The sequence below is a fragment of the Achroia grisella genome, unplaced genomic scaffold, assembly GCF_030625045.1.
Source record: "Achroia grisella isolate CSIRO2021 unplaced genomic scaffold, CSIRO_AGI_Agris_v1 utg1186, whole genome shotgun sequence".
In the NCBI taxonomy this organism is placed as follows: Eukaryota; Metazoa; Arthropoda; class Insecta; order Lepidoptera; family Pyralidae; genus Achroia; species Achroia grisella.
In genome coordinates, this window is record NW_026712592.1 from 3,032,810 (window position 1) to 3,056,142 (window position 23,333).

Sequence of the window (23,333 nt, forward strand, 5' to 3'; positions counted from 1 at the left end):
TATCGTTCAATGTGATTATAAAGCCATAAAGTAATATTTTTATTAATTATTATTATAATTAATGAACTTAATGGGTGTTGAATGTCGATTTTAAGTGACCATTGTTGTTGTGTCTAAGTGCATTAGTGTAGTGGGTTATGATTTAAGGTATATGTCTCTCTATTAAAATTCTACATTTTGAATAGAATATTATTCCATGATTGACAGGTTTGTATAGGCTGTGTAGGCTTGTTAAATTTATTATTCAGATTTAATATTTGTTATTTTAAAAAGCTAACAGAAAATTAAATATTGATATTACAAAACTGTGATATTCACATTACTATATACTTGTAAATATATTTTATGTAGGCATTTCTCCACTAAATTAAATATATTTGTAGGCCGTAAATTTTATATTATTCAATTAATTGTTAGTATTTTTTATTATTTTGTTTTCAAAATTTTTGTTGTAAATTGTTAATGTTTTAGACGTATTGTGTGAATGTATGTTATTTTATATTCAACTAATGCCCCGGTCGATTCGCATGGCAGGACAAAACAAAATCTTTCAGTATAAAGTAAATTTTTTTACACCCTATTTTACATTATCGAATTTATGTAGGGTCTTCTATTTTATTGTATATAGCCTATGTTACTCAGGGATAATTAAGCATTCTAATGGTGTATGGTGTTAAATCTTCCCAGTAGTTTTTAAATTTGTTCGTCACAAACATAAAAAATATATTTTTCCCTTCATAATATTAATTTGATTAACGACAAATCTATATTCATTTTATATGTGAAGTAAAAACGATATATGTTGAACAATACAGCTACGAGTACGATATTAAGCCGAATATATTGTACGGCTTCGCTACCAGACCGGGGTTAATAGAATAATCGTCGGTATAGCTTCAAATTAATTTAACTGGGGCCTTTAACATTGCCCTACAGCAATCATAGTCTATTAAAAGGAGTTGTTTTTTCAAATTTAAAATAATAAAGTCAGTGTTCACATAATGTTGTGATGATTTACAATAAGACTTACAATAGTCGCATCCAGAGGTCATAAAAAAAACGATGCTATTTTTGTAATAAAGTATTCATTCTTACTCACTAAATACGGTTTAAGTGAGTAAGAATGATTACTTTATTCCAAAAATAGCATCGTTTTTTTAGTATGTAGTAAGTAAGTACTTGCTTACTACTTACTACCACTACGTACTTACTTAGTAAGATAACTAAGGGGTTCGAAGTTTAAATCATTAGTGTTTATATAATGTTGTGATGTATATTTCTTTCTTTCCTTAGCGCGTGCCAATTCTGCTCTTCAGTACTTTTCAGTATCCGTGTTTAACACAAGTAAATACTTAGAATACTTATAAATATGCATATTAGGATGCGTAGTATGAAATATAATTGTTTATTCGTTTGTATTTTTAGGATCTGTCCGTTAAGATATCTAACTGAATAAGAATATTTTATTAAAAATAAATTAAACTCGGAATATATATAGTATTTTCTTTGATATTTAATAAATAATATTTATATTTTGCATGCCTAATGAGGCAAAACATAATGGGACATTATATTACAATAACAACTATGTAAACCAATGTTTAGTGCTAAAAAAATGATTTGATTTGATTTGTCGCAAAATATAACTGTTTCCATATAAGCTTTATATATTCTTTTCATCCAGTTTTTTTCTGTGGTTAAAACTACTATCAAATGGATTTTGTGTGAACAAATCAAATACAAACTACTTTGTTATGCCTGAAAAGTGATTTTCGTGATAGCTTATTTATGAATACTAGTGGTCACACTCTTCACTAGAATCTGGCATGCAGAATTAATTAATGTCATGTCCAGTTGTGACGTGTATGAAGTTAAAATAATAGGAAATAATGAACATGGATATGTTAAACAAAGTAGTCTCATCTGTATTTCTTTTAAAAAGTGCATTGGTTTTTGAAATAGAATAGAATAGAATAGAAAATCATTTATTCAAATATACTTACATTGAAGCACTTTTGAATAGTCATTAGATTTTTTTAATCTACCGCTCATTCGAAAATAATTAGGTACTAGTATGTTGTCGTTGAGTTTTGGGTTGAGATAGTTAGTCTAGCCAGGTGAAGGTGGACTGCGACTTTGATCTCGTGACCCTGGCGCTAATAGTGAGCGGACGACACCATGGGGTTTGGTAGGAGTCGGGCAGTATCCATGTCCCTCCCCTACGACGTGCGGATCTTCATGACGGATTTACTCTGGAAAATAAAAAATAGTATCGTATAGTAGTAGTAGCTAAATAAATAATATGCGGGTCTGTAGAACAGAATTATATTTTCCTTTTATTTTACAATTTTGTCACATGACACTAAATAAGCTATATTGTAACTATATAAAAAAAAAAACTATAAACAGCATAGAGGTCATATATTCGTACCATAGTTAAAATAATAAATATTAATATAAATTTACGTCTTACATATATGTTTACTGACCACTGACCTGTATTATATGAAGGTAATGTATTATATACTACAATGCGACTATTTGCACTTATTTCAGTACAGCGTAGTCGAGCCAAGAAACCTGCTGAAAGTAGAAACCGTAACTTACATACTCGATGCGAATGTTACCACAATATTTTAGGGCAATAGGTAGCGGACCATAGAGAACTCTATTTCGTGTTAATATATTTTTAAAATGAATTCATAAAATTATACGATCGCTATATATCTTTTGTTCATCAATATTTTAGTTAATTGTTTGTTGAACTGATTTCTTTTTTTTGTAATTTATCGAATTAGTATTATTTAACTACACTACTTAATTGCTTTATATTATTTTCTTTAATTCCATTACAAATAGCATGTGTGCGATCACAAATATCCAGTGTGGAAAATACACTATCGTTACGACCTTCTCTAATGGTGATCAAATTCCGACATTTATTGAGTCTACACCCATATTGCGACATGTGTTTCGCCTCTGAACGAGGCATCATTAGGTATTGAATAAAGTTCGATATATAGCTTGAAAGCCTACTGGTGACTGTTCGGCGATTAAAACTCGACGAGGCAAGTTTCAGTCCTTTGTGAAAGTCCTAATTGTAGCAGAATTAATCAAAATATTATTTTGTTTTTGGTGGAAAATACGAGATGAAGGCCTCGTTCTCACCAAGCCTGGTGGATTTCAAAATGTGTCACTAGAGTAATTGGCGGAAATAATTAAATATTGTAAGCAAGTATTGTATGTTTGAGCTGTCTAGTCAAATTGATCAGGTATTAGCGTCTGAGTATTATACTTGTCGATTTACAAAGCAACTATTTTATTTCTTGATTTACAGAATGTTAATGACTGACGTTGATTTTTTCGTTCCCTGAACTCGCGTATAATTAATGACTAAATACACTTTAAGTCTATTTTATCGATACGACATAAATTTAGGTAATTTTGTAAACTTACCTCTTGTGATAATTTAATACCCTAATATTTATATCATGGTGAGTAACTGAACCCTGGGCCTTTTAAACATGGTAGTCCCATTGCGACGGTGCTACATTAAATGTATCCACGGACAACTTACCTGTTTTTGTGTCGGGTTTTTGTTTCAAACTCAGAGCAAATATGGGCTTTTGTTGACGCCCTTATACAATTCTCTAGCAGAATTAGCTTGCCAAATTTAATTCAATGTGATGCGCACTTAAGTTATACAAAGTAGCAGGTATATGTCCTTCATGATACAATTTGTTATATTAGGACTCGCCCCTAATATAAATAAAAAAATTTCGTCTTTATTCAATTATAGCTGGATGAATTTGTTTACTAATCGTTTAAAAGAAAATATATAATAATAAGTTAGTATTAATTGTATAGGTATACGTAATATTACAATTAATCCTAACCTATTATTATATATTCAAATGCAGTAAAAAAATTCATCATCCACGTTTTGTACATACATCATTACGAAGTGTCAGTTACCAACTTCTTTAGTTGCAAACGAACTAACTTTCTTCTACACTTTTGAAAAACACGGAATTATAAGATTTACAAAGTGTCAGTTGCCAACTTATATAGTTGACATACGAACTGACCATTTTAGTTCTCTGTCACAGCACCTATGAATACCTTGGAACTGTGAACCATTTCAGCGACGCTAGCAGCCTATCTTTGTTACACAGGATATTAAAATTCCCCGAATTGTATCGCTAGTGCAGAGATCTCGGAGTAGACGTAACCGTAAAACTGTTGGAAACCTGCAGTGCGCTGCTGTATGTACGCAATATTTCGAAATATTTTATATTCTCTTTAAGGTGCGAACGTGTTGATATCATGTGTTTGTAAAAGTATTTTTTGAGGTCGGTTTACCTCATCCTCTTGCACTAGACTGGTTTATTAAAAATAATATATGAAGAAACGTATACGCCTGGCTCTTATGATGTTATAGTATCATCATTACATAGTATAAATCAAAGTTGCTGTCGCTGTCTGTCCCTATGTTTGCTTTAAGTATTTAAAACTACGAAACGAATTTTGAAGCGGTTTTTTTTTTAAATAGCTAGAGTGTTTCAAGAGGAAGGGTTATATATATAATACACCCGTATCAAAACGGGGCGAATAGCTAGTAATTTATAAGATAATAATGTTATTGCGTTATATAATAATATACATTGCATTTACATTGCATAACGCACATAAAGACAACTATATTTGTCTTCATTACCTTCAATTATATCCTTTCATTTGCAACATAGTAGCACTAAATAGGTAAACGGAAGTACTATGTAGGGCGTAGGTGTGGAGTTTATTAGGTTTGTTTTAAACTTATTTCGCAACAGAAACTTCTATATAAACTGTCCGGAGTTGAGCTCTTCAGGTGCTACGGGAGGGGATATATAAAATCGTACTGTCGTATACTTCTCCTAGTAACACATCTCAAGTCTGCGACAGAGTTACTCGTTGCATTGAAGTGTCGAAATGGAATGAAGTTGACATTTTATGCGATCACTTTCATCTAAATACCTAAGAGATACAATATTTATTTAAATATACTTAAATTGAAGTATTTTTGAGTGATAATTTTTATTCCGCTATACCGATACATTTACAATAGATTTATTAGATAACCGAGAGAATTAGCAAGAAATTTAACATATATGAAGTTTTCTGTGTACAAAACATAGAAGTAAATAATCATGAGTTTTTTAAATCGCAGATTTTAAGAACTATTTGATATAATACACTTGTAATTGTTGCAACTTGAAACCTTCTACAACAAATATACATGAAGCTAGTTCCAATGAATATAGAAATGATACGGTATATGATAATATATAAATACAAGGCGCTTTCTTAAAATTTTATTTCCACCAAACTTGATCCGGATCATCTAAGATAACTCGATCGAGCGTTATCTAAATACTTCTTAAAATATTCAAGCAGTTTTCTGTGGATACTTAAATGAAAATATCATTCAAAGCTGAATCAATGAACAGCACAAAGAAATTTGTTCAAAGACTACTTTCACTTGTGGCAGACGTTGGATAAATTTCCAAATAAAATTTCATAAATATTTTTGATATATTCACGGTCAGGCTTTTCATACTTTGCCCGCGTGGCTTATCTGGATTATCTCGGGATTTTGCTCGGATTTTTTTAACTTGTTCGCGTTTGTGCGTCCGCTTATTGCGTTTTATCTGGCGCGTGATTTGCTGTACCACCCGCGCCTGCAAATATGTTTATCGTGGCCTAAATTTGCCTTATATTTATGGAGCTTGCTAGAACATAAAAATAAAGCTAAATAAAGCGAGCCGGCTGCTCGTGGGAATTACTCTTTATTAAAATTTAATATCTCCCGCGCGCCTTTTGTTTTCGAGAACGGTGGACGTTACAATTAGGGGAGCGTTTTAATTGAGCTTTTAAAGCGGCCGAGACTAATTCGAAATTTTCTGTTTGCAGGTAAACCTAAGTGGGATGCCAAAGATTTGGTCGGCGTCAAGTGTATTCAATTGAGACCGAGTGCGTAACAGTGCGGTGGTTGCGACCGATGTGGTTGTGTGAGTGCTGACCGCTGAGACCAGTCGGTGTCATGGTGGGGTCATGGCGTGCGCTGGCATTGCTGGCTACGCTGCATATTGCTGGCGCCATCCCGGAGCCCTTGTATCACAATCAATTCGCTGTGCACGTGCCCGGTGGGGCGGCGCATGTAGACGACATCGCTAGGAGGCATGGCTTCTTCAATCATGGACAGGTGAGTTTACTATTTACACACACACTTGTCTAATTCTTTATATGTCTTCAGCGAGATATTAGACTTTGAACGGGTGCAATTATTTTATAAATAAATACAGCTCATATTAGTAGCGGATAATGTGTTCTATGAGTGAAAGAATTTTTAAATAGCGTATTTTTAGTCTATTTATTAAAAACAAAAAAAAAAATATTACTTTAGATAAGTAATTAACATATCTATGATCTCACAGACTATCGATGCTTTCTACATTGTTTGTATTTCGTCTACTATGTTATTCCTAGTTACAGGCTGTGTCTATATCTAGTTGGATGCTTACACAGTTTGTCGTAATCCAAAGTTAAATATTTTGTAAGATATACTGTTTTCTAATATATTAAAAAATGAATTCTTAGTGCGTAAGACAGAATGTATAGAAAAACCGCCAATATCTAAGTATTAATATTTCCTCTGATATGATCCGGTATGTCTATTTTTTCCAATCTACTCATTTGTGTGATGGTAGTATTGTAAGGCGGAAGTTGTAAAGCGTAACTTAGTTTCCATTGTAACCATTTGGGTTACTATACAAATATCGAAACCATAGTGTAGTTAACAATTAATTGATACCCAAACGTCAATATACACATTCGGTAGCGAGTATTGACTCTCGAAATTGATTGATTGCAAGCAGAAAAGCTACTTATAGTTCAGGTATTAACGATACTAGACAAAATTACATTGAAAGAATAGAAGGAAGTAATATTGTAGGCATTAGAATAAAAATAAACCAACCAATTTCGAATCTGAACGTTTTACAATCTTTAATCCTATCTTATTAAGATTATAAACGCGAAAGTTTGTGAGTATGGATGGGTAAATGGATGTTTGTTACTCTTTCACGCAAAAACTATTGAATTTTCGGTATCGGTATTTATTTATCGGATTTTGATGAAACCTTATAGGCTATAAATTTCATGGGGATGAAATCGCGGGCATAGCTAGTTCGTTATCCTTACTAATATTATAAATGCGAAAGTAACTCTGTCTGTCTGTCTGTCTGTCTGTCTGTCTCGCTTTCACGCCAAAACTACTGAACCGATTTAAATGAAATTTGGTACGCAGATAGTCTATACGCCGAGGAAGGACATAGGCTACTTTTTAATGCGAAAAAAGGGTTGTAAGGGAACAAAATTTAAATTCATTTACGAAAGTTGAAAATGGAAATACAAGGTTATCTTTATGCGGTTTAATACACACATGTATAATACTGGCTTAACTAAAAAATTAGAAATTTTGGAAAGTCTACTTTATAACTGTGGTATTAAGTCTAACTTTAAAAATTTTTTATTTCTGAATTACACCAATATTGTACTAGATATGCGACATAAATAAACATAAATGTCATTTGTATAAGCAGCGCGCATTTATAATTGCGCGAGCAACTGATTATTGTCAATCCGTTGTCTCCTTATAAATTTAAATGTATAATCGTTTGCTCTGCAATATTATTTTATAAATACATAAATATAATCCTGGTACGGGCTATAACTGATGACCCTGCTCTTGGACAAGATCGTAATCACATATTATTAATATTTTTGAAGATTAAAACAATATATAATATTAAGAATGAAGTTGTCTATACATATGAACAACATTTCCTTGGAAGAAACAACATCTACCGTTCCATCCGAGCTATTCAGGGTCGGAATACGCGTTTCTCCATTCTGGCCAGTAGAGTCAAAGTATGGTTTGCGCAAGTAGAGGGATGTTTGCAATTTAGAATATCACATCTATTATTTTGATTTAACAAATTTTTATTATGTTATTGGCCAACTGGACCACCAATTTACAAAAGAAGTTAAAGAAATTTTTAGACTATACATTAAATATAAATAAATATGACATTTAAATTTGTAAAAATGTCACCATTCAAGGGGTAAAGTAAAATAGCAGATAATAGTTTTTATGGAAATTCGTCATATTTGAAGCTAGAACGATGAAAATTTTTTCATTCGCTTTTTTGTCAGTTGGTCAGTTTAATAAATACCTTACTAATATTACGATAGTGAAAGTAACTCTGTCTGTCTGTCTCACTTAAATGCCAAAATTACTGTACTGATTTAAATGAAGTTTAAAATCTAGATCCTGAGAAAGGACATAGGTTACTTTTTAATCCGAAAAAGGGTTATAAGAGATTGAAAGAGGAGGTTATATAGAAGTATCGTCATTTTTAAAGGTTGAAGCTTGAATCTTATTTTTTGCGTATTGATTAAATATAATTAACGAAAATGGGTTGTAAGGGTCAAAAGGTGAAATATGGTATGCAAGTATTGACATTTTTAAAGCTAGAAGCTTGAAACTTATTTTTTAGGCTATATATATAATATTAGTACCTACCTTCACAGGACTCAGCCATAATGGAAATTTTCATTTTTGGAGCTAGAACGATGAAACTTTTTTATTGGGTTAGATTATTAATATATATTTTTTTATTATTTGGGCAAGGTCACTATTTTACGCGGACGAAGTCGCGGGCATAGCTAGTTCGTTATAAATAATATGTCATCGTCGTCGTCGCAGCTGGCCTTACAGCTTCACCGGACGATAGGGGGCGAGCGCAGATGGCACTCCAAACCCGCGGAAGGACTTATGGAGTGGCTGAAGGCCAACTCCGGCCTGACGGATAAGATTTTAGTCTGAGGCCAGCTAGGGTTTCGAACCTCGGCTTAAGCAGTTATAATTTGATCCCCGTTTGAATTGGACGGGGGATCGATCAAAGGGGTATCCTAGATCTAACTTATCCGATACCTATATATTTTTTATTAATTTATGACTGAATACATATATACACTATCATCACTATCATTTGGGTATCAATTAATTGTTATTGATCACTATCATGTACATAAAAGATATGAGAGAAATATATTATTTCGTGCTTAGCCGATTTGTGTGCGATTTTCACAAATTTATTGTTGTATTTGTTGTTCTATGTAAATAGGTTTACAATAAAAAAAGTTATGAACTATCGTTAACCCTAATACAACATGTGCGTATGAAGTCGCCGACTCAGAACAAGGATATTATTGAAATTAGAGTTTAAAGTCAAAACCTTACAGTGGAATTTCCAAAATCTATAAGTTTTCAGTTGGTATTGGGTATGCGACATGTACGAGTATATAATATGTATTACGATTTACCGCCCCGCCGCGCCGATGGATAAGAAGTATACAAGTTTAGTTGTTCGCGTGACTGTCAGCCTAGTTCATCCCAATTAAGTTTGCTCAATGATTAATGACCCTAAAACTTATCTGTACCAAGGTTTATTTTAGAAATTGTCCGCTGTTTTGTTGGTAGAACCGTAGACATAGTATTTCTTCTCGTACATTTTTGTTCAAATAAAACTCGTTACCTTAAAAATATTTATTAAATTTGTGTTATAGAATATGTATGTGTCTTCTTATGTATTTATAAAGTTTAGGTTATTTATAGATTTATAAGTGTTATATAATCAAAGAAATTTAATATGACTAATATTTTATATATCAATATTATGCATATTAAGCATGGATCTTTCGTTACAAAAGGAGTAATGTATAAAAAATAATTAAGAAGTTTTTATATAATATATAATACAAGTTGATTATTTTTTACTCCATCTATTTCTATTACCTACATCCTCAGCAGTGAGGGAACGATTAAGAAGAAGAAGGTCGACTGATAATAAATATTGTAATGTGTACAATTATAGATATAGGATTAGGATTCTGTTAGCACAGGAATGACTAGTACATATTGAATTCGTAAATTGCACGAAAGGCTTAATCTTGTATTGGCATTCGATTCTGTTAAGCTTGGGTTCCTAATCGCTGAATACTTAGTCGTTCAACTTGAGCCCCAATCAAATTACTATTCAAGTATCTCCTGTACTTTATCTCTTAAGCGGGCGGTGGAGGCTTTGTATTATTTTTACTGTCCTCCGTTCGTTCTCTATTTATGCATTTTCTTTTCTTTTCGTTAATTCTTTTCAGTTCCTTTAGGTCGCTATAGTTTTAGTTATTATTAGATATGTATTACGTATGTTAATTGTGATTAGGAATTATCTTTTAGCTAACTCTGAGGACATTTTTAAAATATACACTAAGAAATTGCTTGAGTAGTCATTAGAGGACTCCGAGTGTGGCGGTCATTAACAATTAAGTGATTGAGCATATTATTTATGTATTAATTATATACATATATAATAATTTATTCGTTAATATGTACATCTACTTCTTTGTTTCTTAAAGTATCCAATAGTCGTCAAATTTTAGCACACTATTATTGTATCAATTGAAAAAACATAGGCTGTATATTCGTGTCTTATCAACAAATGTTGATCATGCGAACGCTGTCACAGGCAGTGTATAATATAATATAATATAATTATTGTAAAGTGGTTGGGGATTGAATCCTAACCTTCTGCATTAGCGTCTTCACCAATTGAACTGTCGCTTCTGTGATATTAAAATTAACATTCACTATAGGTGCCTATATATGTATATACCTAGCCTCCTAAAAAGTGGGCGAGCGTTGGCGGTTTGTTAAACTGTCCTCGCTTATAGTTCAACTAAACTAATAATATAGTGTATTAAATAATTCATTTAAATTTTGATGCATACAAGTACATATATTATAAATGTATGTGAAATTGACTGCATGACTGACCAACGTAAATATTCTTGGTATTTTATATGTTAAAATATATAAAGAAATTATACTTGTAGCTTTTGGTTATTTTCTACCAAATGTTTCATCAAATACATATCTGTAACAATAGTCTACAGAAACTGTAATTACGAGCAAGTTCAGCAGAGACGTCAATGGATGGGATGGTCCCGCATTGGGCGATTACTACTATCACAACTCCATAGGTAGCTCTCTTTCATCGTTGAAGTGACATGTCTGCAGTTTAAAATGTAAATCATACATAGTTGAAAGATATAAAGTCGATGTAACTTAGTAAAGTGTCCGTAACTCCTTATCAGAATCTGGGAGCAAATTCGAAAGTGACAATTTATCTCTTAGCAGCAACGCGAGGTGACAGCCAACGGCGACATTGTCAGACAGACTAACTAAGTTGCGTAATATCATTGTAGAGCTCGCCTTTTCGTTTACGGTTCATTGTTGGGGAACTGTGTGAATAAAATTATTTTCACCCATAAAATTTTTAATGTTTAAAGATTTTATATAAAATTGTGGCCGGTCTCCGTGGCATTAAATTTTAAACTATGTTCTGCAAGTACTGCTATTTCGGACAGATAACATTTGGGGTCATCCAAAATATACGTTGCATTTGAAAATGTGATAGGTATTATCTAAGTATTAAATCATTAAATCATTTAATAAAAATAAAATAAAAAAATTCCAACTACATCTATATAAACATAAGGTTTAAATTATTTTGTCGATGAGTTTACTAGTTTTACTAGTATACAATTCTAAAATGTGTAACATCACACTATAGAACTGCTCAAATGTGATCAACTGTTACAAGAATGGGGGAGGGATCAAAAAATCATAACATTCATATAACGTTATTTATGGAAGGTCCCTAATATGATATTGTACATGTTCTAGGCAAATATACATTGAGATATGATGTACCAACGCATAAGAATAAGCACCGCAATTGTAGCCGATGTTTTAATCAATCGTGGCATCATTAACACAAACATCATGCGTTATGCATATTAGTGTCTTGTCATGTTCTGTTTAAAATAGACTATGATATGGGTACAGTATGTATATGCTATATAGGCTACAAATAAATACTAACAAAATCTAGACATATTTACTGGGGATATTTGATATTTTTCTCTGTGCATTAGGGTATGATTTTAGAGGCATTATCTCTATTTTACTATAGTTTAGTACGTAACACCTCAATGTCTATTTATATGTATGGACAGCCCAAACATGTTGCTATATCTATGGAAATTGCTAGAATATGCTTACCCAGATATTTACGTGTTATGTTAATATTATGTATATCAGTTGCATTTGCATATATCGTGTCTAGCACCCGCACGTTCGTTGATATTAATGAAATCTTACTCAAACTGTAGTTCAATTTGTTTTTAATCTATCTCTAGTTCATCCCTTGGATGAATTAACATCCAAAACACAATTTACTTTCTCTGTCGAATAAAAAAAAATGTAACTATTAAAGTTTTAATACAATAAAATATCCACGTGGTTCACTTTGGAAACAATTGTGGTAAATTGCCATTTACCAAGATGAGCTAACTGACCTGACTTCAAGCTCATTTTATCATTCACCACTAGTGCCCCGCCTGCATTTGCCATTAGCGCAGGAGGGCGCTTCATTTCATTATCACTCATAGAAAGAAAATACAACAGTATACATGATATTGATATAAATGATTTTTTATTAAATTACATATAATTTATTCATACATAACATTTTTTGCATTTATACACATATACAATAGAAAATTAGATTATGTACTTCTATAATATGAATAGACTAGTATATATAAATAGAGTGATCATATTGTTGCAGACCACGTAATAATCCTGTTGTGACGCAATACATTGTCGTAAGTCAATGCGTAGTATCATTGTATTAGAGTTATGCCAATAAACCTAATATTGTTCGTCATAGTACTTAAACTTAAATAAAAAGTAGTTGTACCTGTTTGTGTTAATACTAAATCTGTATACGGCTCTTTCGATAAAAGCAATTTTACAACAAACTTTTGTAAACTAAAGTTACTGCAAGTACATTTTACTGGTATTAGATTTTATCTTCAAACTGATGGGTTTATATATTCAATTTGAAGGAAAATGTAGTAGTAAAGACATGTCTGCAGTGATGATGTTTATAATCGAAATCGTCTTATGAAAACGTAAGAACTTTCAATTAATTATATGAGAATGGGATTATAACTAATAAAAATATCAGTAGATGTGTCAAGAGAAAAGAAACAAAGTCTAATAACTACAAATGACTGCAATATTTACTTTACATGCATATATTTGTATTACGTTGTTTTCTAGTACATTGTATCTTCCAATCTCATGTAGATTTCGAGTAATACTTTCTTATTGAATGCTTACCCAAGTTGATGGTCCAGTCAATTCGTGAGGATTAAGCCTTTTTTTATAGAGATCTTTTTGGAATTTTTGGTTTGGAATATTTGTATAGCAAATAAAAAGGTAAAGAAAATTTTCAGAGAGCAGATATTTATTTAATCGTGATAAGAATTGAAGGAATATAGTACTATTATAGAATATAACTTTATAAAAAAATACCAATTTAGAATATTTTCAATTAGTCATATGAATTGATTATTTTATACACATTGTTAAAAACTCGTCTAAAAAGTGATAATTTAAAAATTATAGACCTAGTTCTCCACGCTATTTAATCAGTCATGCTTTGTATCTTCGTTAGTTATGGTTATGTCATATGCATATAGTATAATCATTCTACAGTTTACATTAATTCAACAAAGTCTTATGGAACCATTTTCATTTGTTTTGTAGAATTTATTCTATCTGAATTCGCCTTAAGATAAACATACGTATCTGCTGGGAATAACCGCTGAATACATGATTCACATTTCCTGTCGCATTACAAGCGCATGCTTTCTTTATGATGCAAAACAAATCAGGTGAATCTCTTTAGCAATGGAGGGAGATTTCTTTGTCTTTTCAGTCGACTCCTTGCGGGAGAGGCCTTACAAATCAGCTGTGTTTTATTATTGTCTACGCCCGCGACTTTGTACGGGTGTTATAGGTGTTCGGAATAACAATCCATACTAATAATATAAATGCAAAGGCGTTTCTGTTTGTCTATTTGTTATCTTTTTGTAGGACTAAAGGGATCTTAATTTATCATGAATAGATTGTATAACAAGGACGGACTTAGGTTGTTTTAATCTCATAAAATAAACTGGTATAATAAAAGAACGGATTAAAGTTTGTGCATGCGAAGTCGCGGTAAACAGATAAACAGATATATTTTCGTTTTTATATTAGTATAGAAGTAAGATTTAAATTATAATGACAGTTATTTTTCTGAAATACATCTTTGACTATAGTTGTATGGTATACCTATTCACGTAATCATTACTTTGTAGTATTGTGTAAATTAGTATTGGTTTATGTAATATCTTGATTAACTATATTATTATTAGTATAAAATATATAGGAACCGTTTACAACTTATAAGTGATGGCATAAACAAAAATAAATTGAAAGTGGATATAAACAGATCCATAACATAAAGCGGCTAGTTTACGTCAAAGAAACGCTCCAGCCGTTAAGCTGAGCAAGTCGTTAGCAACAAAAACTTCACCAAGTTTAATTTTCGTCGTATAATAATGTAAGAATAACCGGTTTTATTTGGTAGTTTCATTATGCGGTCACGGTATGTTATTTCTACCAATGCTATTATTTTTATTTTTTGTTATTATTTTACTAATATTATAAACGCGAAACTTTGTGAGTATGGATGGATGTTTCTTACTTTTTCACAAAACCTACTGAACACATTTTGATGAAGTAATATAGCTTCAGAATAACATATAGGCTATATATTTCCTGCGTGAAACTGCGGGCACAGCTAGTATAATGATAAATGTCAAATAATTTAATAATAATATGGATAGGCTATTGTAAAGGGGCCACCAATGGATGATAATTTAAATAGAATAGAAAATCATTTATTCAAATAAACTTAATTTAAGCACTTTTGAATAGTCAACATTTTTTTAAATCTACCGCTTATTCGGAAAGCTGTCTCATCACAAGAAGAATAAGTAAGAAACTTGTGTGTTGCTCTTTTAAACAATCCTTGTAAGTTCACATTTTACAAGTCGAAACGTGTGAATACAAACTACCAACCAGCACTAATTTATTTAGGCTCAAATATAAAAACACAATAAGATTAAATCAGTCGTAGTGATAAGATCAGACCAGTCCCTACAAGCAGCACTCGTTCACGAGTATGACGGATGAGCCAGCCATCACTGCGCTCGAGCATATTTTATTTTTAAAAACGAAGTTAGGACAGTTAGGCCATATGGTTACGGGGGGACCGCGTGGAGGTGGATCTGACGTGGTACATTATTAGCAATGGGACATTCTGTAAATCACAATTGTGCACTAGATTTATATTCACACATTCTAGTTTAAAAAAATAAAAGTGTATGTATTTATTCTGGTCGATTCATTATGTATACATTTCATTATACGACACTTATGTGATAGGTATTTTTTCTGTTTTACTTTTTCTATTGTTATACATTTCGAAAAACTGTTTCAGCCCACAAGTACGATAAAAAAACTTGACTATTATTCTTTAATGAATAATAATTGAGAAAAGAGATGGATATATAAAATTCCACTATTATTCTTTAATGAATAATAATGTAAAAAGAGAGATAGATATACCAAATTCTTTTGATACAGTTACATAACTAAACAGCTAAAAGAGTCATAATGAAATTTTATGTGAAGACGAATTGTATCACGAGTAATATGTTCTATCTTTTGATATTCTATTCTGGTGTTATACATTAAAATATATAAAATAAAAATCTTTTACGTAACCAAAATCTTGGATAACGATTAAAAATACGTAATATAATATTTGCAATGTATTTTATATTAGTAAACATGTACGCAAACACCGGTCTTTGATTATAAGTACTTGTTTTTTTTTAACTATTGTTCCTATACACATATTATGACTGATGATTGATTAAATATTTGAATAGGTTTATTATGAGAACATATGTGGTCAAACAGTAGTATGAAGGTCTGAGTGAAAATCCGTTGTGTATTTTAAAAGATTTTATATAATAGTAATTGAATATTATATTATGTATATGATTGTGTAGGCTCTATAATTCGTGCTAGCGGTTAACTAGCAGCAACCAATATACTTCCAGTATTAGAGGAAGCAGGCAGACATTCTTGCAGACTTTGCAAATCGATTCCAAAAATATTTATTTCAGCCTCCACGTTTTATGCACGTCATTTATTTTAGTTTTATGACTGCAGTCATAGACAATTTTTGTGACTATCCCTACAGTCCAGATTGGTTAACTAACTCAGTTGAAAATAACTCACAAGCAACTGAACTGGTACAATTTATTATTTGTAATATTAAAATTAAAGGATTGTATTTTTGATGTTATTCAAATCCAAATTTGGAATTATTTTCTATTATTTTAATTACATCGCAATGTATCAAAATGTTTTGATGCCGCAATTTGAATCATGAATAATTGCCACTAATATTAAAATAATCATCGGAAATGTATATTATATAATATGCCTATATTTGTTACAGAAATAATTGCCTTGTTTCTGTGACATTCATCAAAAGAAATGTAACAAGCGAATGTAAAAGTGGCCGTCGTAGTTTTTACTCCGTTTTTACTAGGCGTTAGCTTCGCACAATTAAGGATGTCACCAATTTTCTTTGTTCGAGTAAGTGTCACAGTTTTTATGGCGTCTGGCGACGTGAACCCCTAGATTAAGAACTTACTTGAGTTTTTGTGCTCGACTAGTAGTCTTGAATATCTTGATTCGCAGCGGCGATGTATCTGATTAATTTTACTTAACTAAAGGTACCATAATATCACATAGAGTGGTTAGATGTAAACTTATTCTCGAAGAGGATTAAGGAGCGAGCGACATTAATTTTGTTTATGAACTTTTTTTTTAAGTATATTCTGAAACGTGTCAATCAAAACAAACTCGGTTAAAATCCTTAATATTGTAAATGTGAAAGCGTATTATATATTATATTTATTTATATTTTCTTGCCTCTTCGTGTGTTAATGACTTAACCATCCATGATAAAATGTAACATGTAATTCGTGTACTATTCAAGGGTATATAATGTTGTATCAGTATACGGTAGGCCGTATCAAGTGCAGAAACTGTAAAATTTAAGCGCCATGAAATTGCTATATGCACATAACAGTTGAACCCTCAAAGCAAACTCAGCCAAACATAGGAGCGCTTCAAAATTCCATCGCAGTACAAAATTTTCGCGTATGCCATAAGACGCGTGAGAAGGTGAGCAAACTCACGCGAACTGCTGCACAAACACTCAATAGTGCTGTCATTGTGGATGGAGTGTCGCCAAACACTCAATAGGCGGCCGTGAACTGTGTTTGACGTACACCGGTAAATCGAGCCACAAGAGCACTCGTTGTGTTGTTGAAAATGTTCCTAGGTGCTACACGACTTACGTGTTTATTCTACGTGTTATGGGGGATTTAGACTAAAAAAAATCAGACTTGTGTACGGCTCAAACACCATCCTCACAGAACAGATGATATTTGCGCGCACCAATTTGCGAATCTTTACTGGTGTCATGTCATCAAATTATATAATATAAATAACTCTGGACAATTAATACAGCACCACCCAGTCCCACGGTAAGCAGGCTTGTGTTATGAGTACTAGACGACTGATATAAATACATAGATATTTTTGTAAATAGCTGTATAATATACATAGAAAACGCCCAGACCGATACAAATAATCATACTCATGAATAAAAAGTTTGCACTGAGCGAGGAATTAAACCCGCGACCGTTGGAAGTTTGTGCTTAAACCGCTAGACCACCGAGATCGTCAATTGTGGAATTATCTCCTTGTCCTAGGTATCTTCTTTTCTATAATCTGGAAACTTTTAAACAAGATGTAAATACATACGGCAATGATATAATGCTCAACGTAGTAAAGGATGTTGTGACTGCCGTCATCATAACTAGACCATTTAACATCAAACACACATCATTTATCATCAAATATAGTCACTTTGACTGGCAAATTATTATTCTGATACTTTAAGAACATATAAGACCTTTCAATTTGTATTACCGCAAGTAATCGTATAGTCACTTGTTTGGTTTAAATCAGCCTTACACATCGCGATACACTGTTTATTCTATGTGTTTGACGCAGCACAGCGTTACCTGTGTCTGTAGTTGGAAAACGGTTTTCTTCGTAGACTATTAAGCGTGTAATTGTTAGTGTAGGATTAAGTTGGCACCGACAACTTGAGTTCAAGATGTTCCGTGTCTGGATTATTATGGATAAAGCGGTATTGTTATTATTATGCATACTTGAATGTTAGAAGACAATGGTGTCTACTGTTATTAATGTGGTAAGCAATATGTTATATGTAGGGTTGATACGTGTCTAGGGAATTTGGGAAAGTAATGAATTTTTGCGTCCTTGACATAATTATGTAAAGCTATTACCTACATAAAATCATTTTCTATGTACCATTGATGATATGTACAAGCAAGCTTAGTTTTATGGTTTGTAAGAGGGTCCGTAGATAAATATAAAATATGCGAATTAAACTGTTTCAAAATACAATCGTTTATTAATGAAGCCACTGATCTCATTTTTTCAGTATGTCTATTGAAAATTAGTGGATGGCTTAAGCTGGGTGCATAATTATCTATGTGAGTTTTGTATAATAATATAATATATAACCTATAGCTATCAAATAGTGTAAAAAAAATCTGAAATCGGAACAGATTGTTCTAGAGTTTACTAATTTTCATTCTTACAAAATGATCTCTATTTTTTTGTATTGGATTATATTTATTTAGATATACATATATCTTACTCTGTAATAAATTTTGCAGTTAAAACTTGAATCCAACTATAATTCCCCTAAATGTCCAGGAAATGATAAGCTTTATTTGGCAACCCTATCTGCATATAAGTTATTGTCACATAACGAAGACAATTTGTGGCGGGCATAGGTAAGTTGTTAGCGAGTATTGGTGATGGGTAATTTTATATAGCAAGCGGAACGTTAATTATATGGGAACGAACAGGTGTTAACGATTTTCTATAATGATGCTTATTTAGAATACAGAAACATCGCGATAATTACAATAATTATTGAAAAATTATACGTTATATGTTTTCCTAGTAATGAATGTGTGGGGTTCTAAATTCATGTTGAGTTTGACTTTTGAAGTAAACAACATTTCTTTACTTCTTCCTTAGCCTTATTTGGGGTGAGTTTATGAGGGGGGGTGTAATATGTTCTTCTCGTCTATTCATCTCTGTTTGTAGTCATCTCTTTATTTACTCCTTTCTTATCATCTTTCACACAGTCCATCCCTCTCTTTTACGGCCTTCCTCTGCCTTTATAACCATTGGTTTTATGATACTTTTTAAACTCTTAAAAATAAATTAGTAGAGTAGAATTGTTCAAACACTTGTGAGCAAGGGAGTACTGGGCTGGTGTAGTGATCGTCAATTTGGTATGAAAGGTCAATCATATTTCCAATTATATTCTTGATTTATGTGTATTTGACCTGGCAATTTATGACAGATAGGTACTATGTGCATACATAGCATGCTCTTAAGAAGTGCGCCCTTCTACAAAACCGCGAGTAAACGTTCCGCAAAGTTTACGTTTCGGCTCACGTCCTATCCGCCGATGGCTCTCAAAGGAACGCCCATTCTTCCCATCCGTTTTATAAGAATTCAATAGTGTTACCAAATTGTACTTACACGGAGGGAGAGATACTAGCTCAATGGCTATTTACTCAGGAATTTCCTCGATTGAGTTTAACGCGGACATGATTTTATTTGTCTTATGTTATGTTATTGCTTTCTTTTTCTATGTACCTATTAATCCTACATTATTATTTTTATTTACGGATTATTATATTTATTCCCACACCACATTATTATATTTACGGATTAACCTCTGTGTCTAGTGGTTTTGCACATCTTCTTATTTCGATTATCGCGGGTTCGATTATTCGCAAACAAACATTTATATTAATGAGTACGCTTGTTTGTATTGGTCAGTATTGTTATGTTTAATTTTTTTTTATACATCTATTAATAATAAATAATATCTAGTAACTACAATAGAAATACAACATCTTTTGCTACATACTTGCATTTTGTCAGTTTTATTTTAAGAGATGATAGAGCACATAAAATATAATTGTCGCAGTTAAAAGATACGATTTATGCAAATCTCATTCGGGAACAATTTATTTTCGACTTAAAACTTTGTAAGATTCTATCTGAACTCGTGATTGATAGATTAAGATAGACAGTTTATATAAACTTTCATGTAAACTACTCCCAAAGGGACATTGTTACAGTTGCTATTAAAGTAAGTTTCTAATTCAATGGGAATAGTTAATTACATCGGTCGTGACGGTCGCCGGTTCAAATACTATTCATTGGTCTAAGATATGACATGAGAATATATATATTCTTATGTCAGATATGAAACAACAGATGAGTATATACCCTTATATATTTTTAATGTGACATATAAATAACATTGTCAATAATAAATAACAGATGAGGTATAATCTGTTATTTTATATTGAAAATGTTAATATATGTTAGATAATATGTTAGATTTATAAATGGATCGATTAAATTAAGTGATCACTTTAGCATTTTTTTATTATCTTTCTTATTGTTATTACTACTTATTACTGATAATCTAGCATAGGAATATTCCACAAAGATTTGAAAAAAATCGATGTTAAAGTACCTGTAATAAAATATTCGAAAACTGAAAAGAATATGACTCATGTTACATATATATACGATATATGCGTTGTCGTTATCAAGTACTAGATATGTATTTCACTTGCCTGGCATATCTCTGTATGTACATATTTGTTAAAACATTGTGTCACTAAAATTGATCACATCCGTGCAATCGAAACTAAATTAGTCTATGATTGCTACTAAATTACAGGTTATCAAAATTTATATCAATTGCAATGACAAACTTGCGACATATCCTGGCTGTATACCCCACAAAACAAATAGCGTGAAGATGGTAATCGGTGAAGCTAATTGCTACATTTTATATCTAATCGTACTAACGATGTTGAACCACGCTATCGTCGTCATGTCAGACTTAATTTACTCAGAATTAAATAGCCATAAACTATATCTAGTTGCGCCTCGACGCACTGCCTACGTTAGTGTTTCCAGCGGGTGGCCCTTGATTTTTAAGAGGGGGAGGGGGAAGGGTTATTTCGGAAATGGACTCGACATGAGTTTAACCGCCAAATTTAATGACAAAAGCAACTTCTGTAATAAATGATTTATCGCTAAATTTAAAGAATAAATTAATATAGAAAAATCTTTATTAAAATTATTTGGAATTTACATTTCAGATTTTCTTTATGTTTTACACTGTCTTAGTGATTTCTTCCTAAAATATGTCATTTAAGTTTTTAAGTGAACAATTGAGTTTTTAATAGTAAACATTAAAATTGCTTATAAAGCACACTGTACGAACATCGTCGGCTCGCCGGACTGGAGTCCGCGAGCAATGCTGCATACATAAAAATATTCCTCCGTTCCAACTGAATTTAGGTATCTGCAAAAGGTTTCAACCGTTAAAGCATAACATAACAAACAAATAAATATTTGTTTGCAGTTACAATATTAGTTGAAATGTACTATTGTTTATTTGTAGTATTAGGATTGCTATAATAAATAATATGTTTCTATTAATACATAAAAACTTGACTATAATTGTGCCACTTAGTGGCCATTGTTTTGACCAATAATTGCATTGTTGAATGTGTAAACTTGTTTATAGAATCAAAACAATTGTGACGAAATTTATACTCGAAATATTTCCATTTCAAACATCTGAAAACGTTAAATCAATTAATTAAGTTAAGTGAAATGTACAGTTGTGTTAATATAATTGACACACCGTGTATCTCGTTGCTCGTATCATGTATGAAACTGCAATTCAATTGGTCAACCTTTTAACAGATTGTAATGCAAACAAATGTTTCATAATAACCAGATTGATTGTATAAGATTTTTTCTATTAAATATTATTTATATTCATATAAAGAAATGTTGATATAGTGATGTTAATACTATTGTTACTTTTTTAACGTTCAACGTATTAATAAATGATTACTTATCCCATTCAAATAATAGTTTTATTTTTATGTTTATTATTCTTTTTGTTGTTGTTGTTGTTGTTGTTACTTGAGTGTAATAAATATGCCACTACAATCTCAAGAAAAAAATACTCTCTCATTCTAGACAGTGCTGTATATATAAATAAATAGACAGTATCCCTCCCTTATTGAAAATAAGAAACAAGAACAGCCAAAAAAACTGAGATCAAATTATTCTTACTTATACTTTTTATCCTTAAATCGTAGACTTGGAATCCCAAGTTTTATTACATACGTGTAATTGTGCTGCTGTTCGCCGGCGTAATGTAGCCTCTGCTCATCGCTGTTCACTGTTTTTCCTCACTATTTGTAGCAATAATATTACAGATTTCAAGCCACTGTGTCATTACCAAGGCTTTGACACGCGACAGCGAACTACCTCTTTCTTTCGCCTCCTCGAAGGCGGCCTTTCAGACATAATGTAATATTCCATTGAAAGGAGTACGGTGACAGGTGCGCGTAGCGTACTCTTGAAATCTCGCTATGAAAAATGCGCCCGGTCTAAGCAGAATTACATAATGCAGGAATGTGTCAACGTGTCTAGAGCGGGGCGCGTCACGAATACAGTTTTGAGATTCTTTGTGCCCGTAATAAGCAGGAAATATGCCAGATGCTCTGGGGGCCCGAAAATTCCATATAGAAGACGCCCCGTCATTCTTCAGTCGCGTGTGTTTATTATGTCTTCTTCTATACATGTAAATATGATCTTCATTGTAGGTAATAAGGCCATAATAAAGTCGGCCGGGACGGAAGGAAATCTCGGCCTTTCCTGGGCGGCCCGCCGGAACGTCGGAACGCGAATACTGTAAATGCCCAACTCGCCTACGTGCCTCATATGACACACACAATAAATTAGGCCTCATTAAAATTACATACAGAATGTCCTTTCCTTAATACTTTTTAATAATTTGAAACTTGTGCCGTATTCCAAGGTTATTAACTTTTATTGTTATCTTTTTGTTCACGTCTTTACGAGCGTTGCTCGTGTCTTTTTATCACATTTTCATATGAGACTTTTTGTCAATAGCAATAAAAGGTATATAAATAAAAAAGGAACTAATATCACGTTA

General features: G+C 32.1%; 1 protein-coding gene across 2 annotated transcripts in view; it reads left to right on the plus strand.

Annotated features, from left to right (window-relative positions):
* Window positions 1-23,333, plus strand: part of LOC131854444 (furin-like protease 2) — a 227,215-nt gene that overhangs the window by 128,070 nt on the left and 75,812 nt on the right. For both annotated transcript variants that reach the window (XM_059205558.1, XM_059205559.1), the window contains exon 2: window positions 5,953-6,244. In XM_059205558.1, coding sequence (XP_059061541.1) covers window positions 6,083-6,244 — 162 coding nt within the window. In that variant the 5' untranslated portion in view covers window positions 5,953-6,082. The remainder of the gene's footprint in view (window positions 1-5,952; window positions 6,245-23,333) is intronic.